The 10,773-nt window shown below is 35.4% G+C and overlaps 1 protein-coding gene across 2 annotated transcripts; it reads right to left on the bottom strand.

Annotated features, from left to right (window-relative positions):
* Positions 1-5,540: 5,540 nt before the first annotated feature.
* On the bottom strand, positions 5,541-10,218 carry LOC104113358 (dicarboxylate transporter 2.1, chloroplastic-like). Of its 2 annotated transcripts, none has more exons than XM_009623490.4 (7): positions 10,029-10,218; positions 9,140-9,923; positions 7,840-8,153; positions 7,049-7,497; positions 6,467-6,593; positions 6,139-6,229; positions 5,541-6,051 (listed from the first exon to the last, which is right to left on the bottom strand). In XM_009623490.4, the coding sequence occupies exons 2-5, from the start codon at positions 9,767-9,769 to the stop codon at positions 6,472-6,474; spliced, it is 1,515 nt and encodes a 504-aa protein (XP_009621785.1). In that variant the 5' UTR covers positions 9,770-9,923; positions 10,029-10,218; the 3' UTR covers positions 5,541-6,051; positions 6,139-6,229; positions 6,467-6,471. The 2 variants fall into 2 exon arrangements, with proteins under 2 accessions (XP_009621785.1, XP_009621784.1); XM_009623489.4 differs by having other exon boundaries at positions 5,541-5,990.
* Positions 10,219-10,773: the final 555 nt, after the last annotated feature.

The raw sequence follows: 10,773 nt of genomic DNA, 5'->3' as shown, positions 1-10,773 counted from the left end.
GCGTAAGAAGATAATTTAATACAGTTCCAATAATATCAAGCGGTAAATGAGCGGCATTTAGCACATTAGGCCCACAAATACATAAATAACCATCGATAAAGCCAAGTAAAAATCACAACAACAAGCTCGAATTCTTGAACTCTGAACCAGAGATTCTAGGTTCGGTCCCCAGCAGAGTCGCCAGAGCTGTCACACCTCTTTTTTTCCGAGGGGATAGGGGAGTTTTTCTAATTAAAGTAACATAAATCGAAATGAGATTATTTGTTTAATTAGAGTCACCACTTGGGATAATTTATGGTATCCCAAATCACCGATTTATTTAAATCCCAAATCGAGGAATTTTGACTCTGTTTAAAGTCTGCGAAACTAGAAGACCGGGTAAGGAATTCTGTTAACCTGGGAGAAGGTGTTAGGCACTCCCGGATTTCATAGTTTTAGCACGGTCGCTTTAATCATACATAGCTTAATTAAATTATTTAATTACGTGTTTTAGAACCTATGTGCATTTTACCTTTTACCACTTTTAGATATGGCGCTTATGGATTTATCTTTGAAACGGATCACATGTGTGTGAATCCGTTTTATTCGGTGCGCTAAAATCATGTCACGCGTACGTGTACACAATTAGTCCCGCTTTATTAATATTAAGATTGTTGGCCAATGTCGCGCGAACACATACTTTGATTTATTTTTGAAAAATCATAATCATGTCACGCGAACATGTACACAATTACGATAGTCGATTAAATTCGCGCCTAAAGCATTGCTACGATTATTTATTAGTTGTATAAATTCGGTGACTGTGTGTGAAAAGGCCCCTGAGTATGGAGTACTTTTACTAAAAGATGTTTCATTCTCATTCCCTTTTAAACTTCTTATTTCATGCATTTGACCAAACCCAATCATAAAACATGAGAACTATTAATTACTAATGGGCTTTGGGCATTCCCCACTCCCACAGTTCAGCAATCATCCAAACAAATACTATCAAGCCAAATCAAAATAGGCATCTAGAACATATAAACTAAAGAAGAACACAAATAATAATAATAATAATAATAATAATAATAATAATAATAATAATAATAATAATAATAATAATAATAATAATAATAATAATAATAAAAGAGACAAATGGTGGATCCAAATATGATAAGAGCCGTGACTTCCCGCTAATCATCCAATAAATAAGACCACAATCCCATAAATCAATGACACATTTGCACCTACTCAACTAACAAAGCAGCCTTGCATGCTCAAAAATCTAATGTCTCACGCCAATATTCCTATGGGAACGAAAATTGTATCATATCAAAGAAGTATTCAGAAAACCTTTTCCATGAAGAAACAATTCCAAACATGATGATTAGGAGGAAACAACCAAACAACAAAACTAAAAAACAAACTCTCAGGAGTTCCAACATGAAGATCAGAAACGAGATGCCATGCTTTCAACTCAACCTACTACACAACAACAAATTTGCATCGAGGAATAACAAATTAACCATAAATGTAGATATGGTGAGTTCAAACTCCACGCATAACTCCTAAGCTACTTAAACATTCCCAACGGTCTTCACATCACAGAAAAACTAGTTTGTTGGTTTTAATCATGAATGATGACATGTTATAAGCAACTAAGAACTTAGCATGCATAAGAAGGCGGCTGAAATTGCACACAATTGCTAGCTAGACCTTTCCTTTTCAGTCGACGCAAGAAACATAGACTGAGCAGACTTAAACTAATAATGATCCGACTAGTATACTGGAAAGACTCTACAAGCTTACTTCATGCACAATAGACAAAGATCAATATTTTCAAAAGAAACTCCAAACTTTCTCATTTGAACCCAAAAAAAAGGCAAATAAGGAAAAATAAGACAATTTGCTAGAAAATGCCACAAGCACCCATGCTTCAGCTTGATGAATTTTGAGAGCATTCTAACATATCAATATTCTAATTTTCATATCTCAAAATAGTTTCAGTAGTTTAATGATATCAATAAGACCACCTAATCTATCAAACTTAGTTGAAAGTAAACGAGCAGATGCTCAATTTCAGGAAAACGAACAAAACTCCAGGAATTGCAAGCAAAGAATCAGTCACTTAAGCTTAACTATCAAGTATGAAATCGACCAAACTCTAATCCTTTTGACTTAAATCCAAACAGATCTAAGTGACAATTATTCATTGGAATATTAAAGATCAAGCAAATTAACCACGACCCTTAATCTAAAAATCGCCCCCAAAGAGAATCTATATGCGTGAAATCCGGAAAAAATAATCTGGTTATCAGAGGTCGTTAGGCTACGTGGCAAGAGGAGAGAGGAGGGAGCACGTGATGGTTAGAGAAAAATTTTCCGGTGGGTTTGGGGTGGAGTATGGCGGCAGAGGCGAGGAAAGGGTGGGTGGTGCGGCTGGTTTGGGGGGAGGGGGGATTAGGGTTGTTAGGAATTAGGTTAAGACTTGGTTTATATTTGGGGTAAGGGACTTAACAGGGGCCGTTGGATCTGAGTGGGATGAGTGGCTAAGATTAAAGGGGAAATTAGGGCGGGTTCATGGGTTTGGTCGGCGAGTCAGGTATGTTTAAAGAATTGGGCTGGGCGATTTGTGGGGTATTTAGGCCATTGAGAGCTTTTGGACCAGTCCGGTTTTAAGGCTAAAAAGGGCCTCTTTTCTTTGCTTTGCTTTCTTTCTTTTTTAAAAAAATCTTCAAAATTAATTAAAAATCCTAATTAAGTCCTAACTTAGTCTAATTTGTAGAATTAAACTTAATTATCTATGTCTACCGCTTAAATAATTAATTAACTTAAAACTAAAGAAATAAAATTACTAATTTTAAAACTAAAAGCTAAAATGTAAAAATGAACAACATTTTTTGATTTTTTGTTTAATAACGCAATTAACTTATGTAATTAAATTTTAAATGCAATTAAGACCTAAAATGCTATGCATGAAATATTTTAGACATTTTTGGTATTTTTCTCATGATTTTAAAATGTTAAATATGCAACTAAATGCAAGCAACAATTAACAAGAAATTCCTAAAAATTATATAAAAATTAAAATAATTAGAAAAACCTATTTTAAAGTTGTAGGAGTATTTTCCGTCGGGAAAAAATCACATGCTCACATCATGTATATCTTCCATTGTTAAATTGCTCTTAAATGCTTACTTGATTTCGTAATTACATGCTCTATCTTTTATTGTCAAACATACTTTTATATGCCTTAATTGATGTTGTTATCTCTCTTATTGTCATGTGCCTTTTTAATTGTTGAGTTATTCTCATTTAAAGTTATTATTTCATGATGTATCTTCGTGTTAGAATTATTCTCATGCATTTAGATGTAGTTGCTATTTCATACTATCTTTTTCGTTATTAAGCTTATGTTTTACAATTGAATTGGAAGTTGTCTTTTTGTGGGAACACCTTCATTTTGAACTATTGAAGTTGAAGTTATGAAAGTTATTATCACATTGAGGTTGAAGTTGTTGCTTATTGAGATATATTACCTTGTTGAGTAATTCTCATTCATTTTGTTATTATTGAGGTTCTTGTACACATTGTGGTTGAGCCGTGGGCTATATGTTGTGATAATATTGGTATTGTGATTCTGAAAAGTTGTGGCATATGGGCACGTGTGGTGCAAGATGTTATTGTGTTGAAATGTTGATGCGCATGCGGCGTTATAAGGATAGGGGTTGATGTGCACGCGGCGCCATAAGGTGGGATTTATGTTGCTAGTAAGGAAATTACTTCAAGCCACGCGATAATATAAGTGGGCTAAAGCGCGTGTAGCTATTTCGTGAAAAATATTTTAAAAAATCTAAATGTAAGGCTCACATGAAAAAACAAATCCCTCACAGTCGACGCTATAGCGAAACAAATACGACACAATACCGAGCAGGTGGAGATAGTAGTCACACGTGACAACTTTACTGTTGCTCCAAGGCTGATTTCATGGATTGAACCCGTAACTTAGAGCTAAGTGGTGGTATTTAATAAGCCGTCTGGCGCAAATGTAATTTGTTTGTCTAAAATAATGTGATACGTTGCTGCTTCATATGAGAGAAAATTTTATGATGTTTTTGCCTTCATATTAGGATACGAGGACAGCTATTTATTGCAAGTTTGGTTCTCTATGGGCAATTGGAAAGCTAAAACATCAGATTCTGCATATAACTCAATCAAGAGCCAAAGAATGAACCATATGTTTCCACAAATCTTTTAGCCAAATAATTTGAAGGGGAGTCCTGGAGCAACGGTAAAGTTGTCTTCATATACCATATAGGTCACGCATTCGAACTGTGGAAACAGCCACTAACGCTTGGATTAAAATAGGATGTCTACATCACACCCCTTGGGGTGCAGCTCTTTCACGCACACTTCGCGAACGCAGGATGCCTTGTGCTCCGGGATACCCTAAGTAACAAGCATTTAGATGATCACAGAAGTCAATTATACAGTTATCTTTGGTGTACTTTTGTTTTTGATCATCAAATTTTATTACCTGCTCTCTTTGATCCATTACAGGGAGGGAAGTTTAACTCATTCCCATGATTCAAGCCTCTGCCTCTGATTAATCATATTATATTATAAGTGTGAAGCCCCAAAATAAAAGTTAAAAAACCAAACTAACCTTATAATACTAAGAGACTAAAATACCCTTCAAACAATAATAAAATTCGTGTTAGCCGACCTCTTCATAAAAATTTAAAAATTTTGATGAAAAGTTGTATTCAATAAAATTTAATGTAGACTAAAGAGCAAAGAGTATGAACGTATGGAAGGGAAGACCAAACAATGCCAACTAGGATAAAATCATATAAAGGCAAGAAGGGATTTTCATTTCCCTCTTCCTCCCCATGTATTGAATAAAATTAAATGTACTAAAGACTATACACGCATGAGAGGAAGCCCAAAGAATGCCAACCGAGAACTATATAAAGGCAAGAATGGATTTTTCCATTTCCCTCAACTCTTGCTCTCCATTTTTGTAGCCTGACATTTTTTAGCACATTTAGTTTTGTTTCATCTTTCATCTTCTTTTTCATTCTTTTTTCTTTTCCTATCTTTTCCCTCAACGTAAAGTTTGTAAAAAATCAAAGTTGATATAGAGAGATGGATAAGTACGTAGAGGTGTTGGATGCTGGAATGAGAACAACTTCAAGGATGTACTATTATCCTTCAAGCAAGCATGATAAAGAAGTCTTTGACATAGATATGTCAGCTAATAACGACAAAATTTGGCGCACTAACTCCTTGAAAACTTGATGAATATAAGTCAGTGACCGAAAAGATGTTCAAAAATATAAAAAAAACTTAGTCAAATAAGATCAAAATTAAAGGTCTATTAAACAATCCAAGCACAGTCTTAGTCATTGTTGTTGAATCAATAGATGTTTGCTACTTTGCCGAAGTGATCCTTGAAAGCAGAAGGGTTTTGGGAGTTTTTAATTACTCTTTTGGGGAAATTTTTGGTGAATTACTTAATTTTATACATGCCAGTCAAGAAAGTGATAATGCTTGTAAACTTAAATATAAGGATAAAGAAGGTGATTGGCTTTTTGCTAATAGAATATTTTATCTCCTTCTAGGTACTAGTACTAAATTATTGTTCATTTAACTTAGAAAAGATAAAGAAAAATAAAACAAGTTGACCACTAAATACATGATACTATACTATGTTGAATTCAAAGAGAAAAACAAATAAAATGAAAAAAGAGAATTGGTATTGGGCCTCGAACCCAGGTCTTCTGGTGAGGGAGGATATAATGTAACTTATTAAACCAACAGAATAGTTCACTTTTTCTACTTGAGAGGGCACATCAAAATTATTTGAGGGGTCCTTGATGTATATACAAATATATATACAGGTTTTTGCCGAGGCTAGCGGGTTCCGATGATCCCTCTCATCTCCATGTAGGTCCGCCTCTGTGCACCGGGCAGTTATTACGTATTTCCAAATGATGGGACTTCAGAAACTGGTTCAAGCAAAAACCTTTCTTCTTTTAGATTCAGTTAGAGGCCAAATTCGACAGTAAACTGCATCAGAAGATCCGTAATCTAATGATGCAACAAAGCTTTTGCATGAATTAAGTCCGCCAAAAATAAAAGCTCAGATGGTAGTACCTTCAAAAAATATTATGAGCCCTCTTGTGCCAATCAAACTGACTTCAATTAGAAATACAGCCGATCCTGAAGTTCTTACACCAGAAAATGCCTGTTACATATTGCAAGCTCAATAATAGATTCTTATGTAGCAATTAAAGAATCAAAATCCACAGAAATCTTACACAAAACTTAGGTGAGTTTGAACATTCTTACAATAGTTTAAGTTGGTCATTAGTGACAGGGAACTTTGCACCTGCATTCTTTTGATGTATTTACATAATCCAAGAATGCCTACTTAGAAGAATATTAGATAAGAAACGGAAAACTGAACATTCACTTCACTTACATATTTCAGTGTAAGTAAAGGCCAAGAATCTTCCACCAACCGGCTCCTACTAATCCCCAAATGACAATATTAATAAGAGCTATGATAATGCCCAATCTGAAGACATCACGTAGTTCCACATAACCAGCTGTTAAAGAAGAGAAATGAAATGAGATTAGTTCAACTTCCTCAAAATAAATGAAAAGGGATTAGTAATCAAAATACAGACAAACTAGAAAGAAAATGAAATTCTGATAGACCCTCCTTCTTAAAAAGATTGCCTTAGTTTGACTTGACAAAAACTTTAATAAAGAAGGGAAATTTTTTAAATTATGTAGTCTTAAATAAGACATATCATTTGTGTGGGTGTGAAACTGTCGTAGTATTTGTGACTATAAATGCTTCTTATTAAAGAAATACTGAAATGTGCCAATCTTTTTTATACAGACTAATAATGATAGTACCAATCTTTTTGAAACAGAGAGAATACCATTTTTAACTGCATTGTCCCTTTTGCTCATGTCTAAATTTTTATGACTAGATAAAACTTTTCTAACTTTCTGCCTTTCCCCTCTATAATACACATGAACTTAACAAAATTACCTCCATAGTATACTGCAGCTTGACCACTACTGTAATGTGTCAATGCACCAAAAAGGTTTGTGTTGTATCCCAAAGCCAAAGCAGCAAAGAGAGCAGGAACTTTTGATGCCAAGCACATTCCAAGAAATGCAGAGTACAAAGCTGCAACATGAGCAGTTTGACTAGCAAACAAGTAGTGAATAAAGAAATATGCAGATTGAAGGACACAAAATGCCCCAAACCAATGTAGTGAAAGAGATTTGAGGAAGTTAGCCACAGCATTTGACATCCAGGCAACAACTCCCAGAGTAGTTAATTGGGTTGCCATTCCTATTAATACACCAAACCAAGCTAAGGTATCCCATGCTGATTTTTCACTTAAGCAATCATCCCAATCAAGTATTCCAAATGCCAAAAGTAGTGATAATCCCAGCATTGCCGTGATAACACTTGCTAGTCCAAGAGCCTCCCTGTATTAAATATAACAGTCAGATGAAATGAGATGAGTCTGGCTCTAATATCATGTAAAGAAAATGGATATCGCGCTTAACTCAACCCAAAAGTTAGCTCATAAGAAACACTAGACAACCAAAGGAAGCCCGGTGCACTAAGCTTCCGCTATGCACAAGGTCCAGGGAAGGACCGGACCATAAGGGTCTATTTTGTACGCAGCTTTACCCTATATTTCTGCAAGAGGCTGTTTCCACGGCTCGAACCCGTGACCTACTGGTCATATAGCAGCAACTTTACCAGTTAAGTCAACGCTCCCTTTCAATCAACCTAAGGAAGATTGGAAGAAAAAATAACTATACCCAGAAATCCATAATGCTACGGTTACAAGCATGACTATCATCATCACCCACTGATCACTTTTGATGGGACCCATCTGATCCAGCCTCCTTCTAGCCATTAATGGAGCATCTGGTGTGTCCTTCATTTCTGGAGGGAAAATCTTGTATAGAATAACTGGAGTTGCTAGAAGAGATACAAGTGCTGGTATACATGAAACCTTGAACCAAGTGAGCCATTTACTTGATATTTTTACTCCTAATCCCTCTGCTAATTTCACACACAACAGGTTTTGTGCAGCTGCTGTTAGGAACAGGGCACTTGAGCTACTAGAACACTGCAACAGTAACCCCACAAAATAAATACTCAGCATTAAAGACAGAATATCCAACATCTCATATATATATTAATCTCAAATAACATACAAACATGTAATATACAGATACTTCAATAACAGTAAACTAAAAGCATTTCCTGAAATTGTTGGCCAGGAGATGCAACTGAAAATGCAATACCTTAATAATAGAGATGAATTGTGAAAGTTTTGCACTTAAAATCTCTCCCAATCAAATAAATCTCAATTTATGCAACGCTTTTTCGTATACCTTTTGAATATTTAAATTTTAACTTTAAAACCTTGAGTTGATCTAATTTATTTAGCTTCGAAAAATAATCAAATTGACTCTCAAGAAGCGAAAAATATCATATAAATTGAGACGGAGGAAGCAGAAAATAGGACAGATGTAATACCCTAATTAATGGTTTCTCAATTTATCTGAAAATATTACTTAAATTCTTATATAGAGTTCATAAGTTTTATTTAGCACACTAACAGTATACAGTTTCTTCTACTATTAGTGAAATTTAACTCAATATTGAAGGTTGTTATCCAATTTTCAAGTTCACCATATCAAAGGATGCTACGAAGATTTACCTGTTTTTATAGATCAACTATGGTCAGTACACAGAACTAAAATTCAATCTTAATTAATAGCAAGTCTCGGTAACTTTGGCGTAACTGGTAAAGTTGCTGCCATGTAACCAGGAAATCACATGTTCGAGCCGTGAAAATAGTCTCTTGCAAATATGCAAGGTAAGGTTGCGTACAACAGACCCTTGTGGTCCGATCCTTTTTCGGACCCGCGCATAGCGGGAGCTTAGTATACGGGGCTGCCCTTTTCTTCATATGCTAACCTAAAATATGGAGTAATAACCTATTATAGCTAGTTAAATTGCACTAAAAGTGTAAATCAAATTTATAGTACTGTTAGTCCATAAATTAAACATACTAGGAAGTGAATAAATTAAAGAATAAATGGCAACCTGCAACTGAGATTGAACAAGATAAGCACCAAGCTTCTTAGCAGAATCATCCTTTGGGTGACTATCAGCAGTGACAGCCAATGACTTAATAATGGGCAAGAAAATCCCACCTGCCCTTGCAGTTGTACTTGGAATAGCCGGAGATATTGCCGCCTCACTCAAAGCCAAACCATAAGACAAACCCAAAGTATTTTTTCCAAGCCAACACACAAAACACAAAGCAACTCTATCACCAAGTCCAGTTTTAATAAACCCTCTTGAGAAAAAGAATGATGCAACAATTAACCAAATGACTTCATTAGTGAATGCAGCAAATGCTGCAGCGAAGGTTAAGGTTTTCGTTACAACGGTGAGGGTGAGGCAAAGGAAAGCCCACGCGCCCACTGGCAATGGGCCGAGGATTAGACCAGAGATAGTTGTAAGGAAAATGGCTAAGAGTTGCCATGCTTTAGTGGAGAGTTGGTGGGGTTTTGGTACGGCGAAGCGAAAGAGTATGCCTATTAATATGGATATGGCTAGTGGTATTGGTTTTGCACCTTTCCATGTTGGAAGGGAGATGCGGCGACGATGGCGGCTGGTGTTGGAGGTAGGGGAAGTATTGGAAGGGAGGGGAGAACTTGGAGTTGACATTAACTACCTATCAAGAGACTTAATTCAAAACTTTACACGAAATGTTGATGTTGCAGAGGGAATGATACCTTACGTACGTGTGATTTAAAGAATATTCAGGTTAAATATATATATTTCGAGATGAAAATACTTGCTCCGGCTATGATCCTGCGATCTGCATTTGACACCAAAATGGAAGAAAAGTAAAGAATTTAGCATGTATGAAAAGGAAAAAAGTTGAATTATGCATTAATACATGTCGTGACACAAAGTTTGTTACCTTAATTTGCAAATCTATCAACTCGTTGAGCGAGGCCTTCTGTTTCAGTTTCACTATTGAATAATTCACTTTCAAGTTCTCTGAACAATACATAAAATGCAATGTGAATCAAAGCAAAATGGTGGTTAATTTATGTATGGTTAATGGTTATGGCTATTGATATGGGTGGAGTGGCAAGTGGTGGGACGAAGAAATTAAGTGGAAACTGAAAAGAGGAGGGAATGGGAGGTGGGGACAATAGCTTTTTGAATTATATTGGATTTTAGTTGACTGCAAAGGATAATAAAAACTGACATATGGACATATGTGATATGTTGGTATTAACATACCCGTGACGGACATTTTATTCCCTACCTTTTTAGGTGTCTTGTCCTTTTTGGGTCGCTGTTTCTCTCTTATAATTTTTTATATATTTTATTTAGTCTCTTTTGCTTTGAATTTGATCCTAAACGGAACCATACTCTTCGATTCGTAAATTAGGAAATAATGGTCACATGATAATGCATACTCTTTATGTCTAAGAAAATTTAACTGTAATGTTTGGCTAGTACCAGAAAATCGATAGTGAGTTTAACAATCCCCATAATATGAGTATTCCTCGTAGTTTTTCGTTCACCGATTCTTGTAATCCTAATATTACAAATTCACTAATTTTAAGTGATGCATATGTTATCAGTATCGTTTTATTGGCAGGCCAAACGAGACTCCATATGATATATAAAAGGATCGATCTCGTACAAAAGGT

This window comes from Nicotiana tomentosiformis, chromosome 8 (genome assembly GCF_000390325.3).
Source record: "Nicotiana tomentosiformis chromosome 8, ASM39032v3, whole genome shotgun sequence".
NCBI lineage: Eukaryota > Viridiplantae > Streptophyta > Magnoliopsida > Solanales > Solanaceae > Nicotiana > Nicotiana tomentosiformis.
Note: the sequence above shows the minus strand (reverse complement) of the source record. Positions and strands in the feature narration are given on the sequence as shown.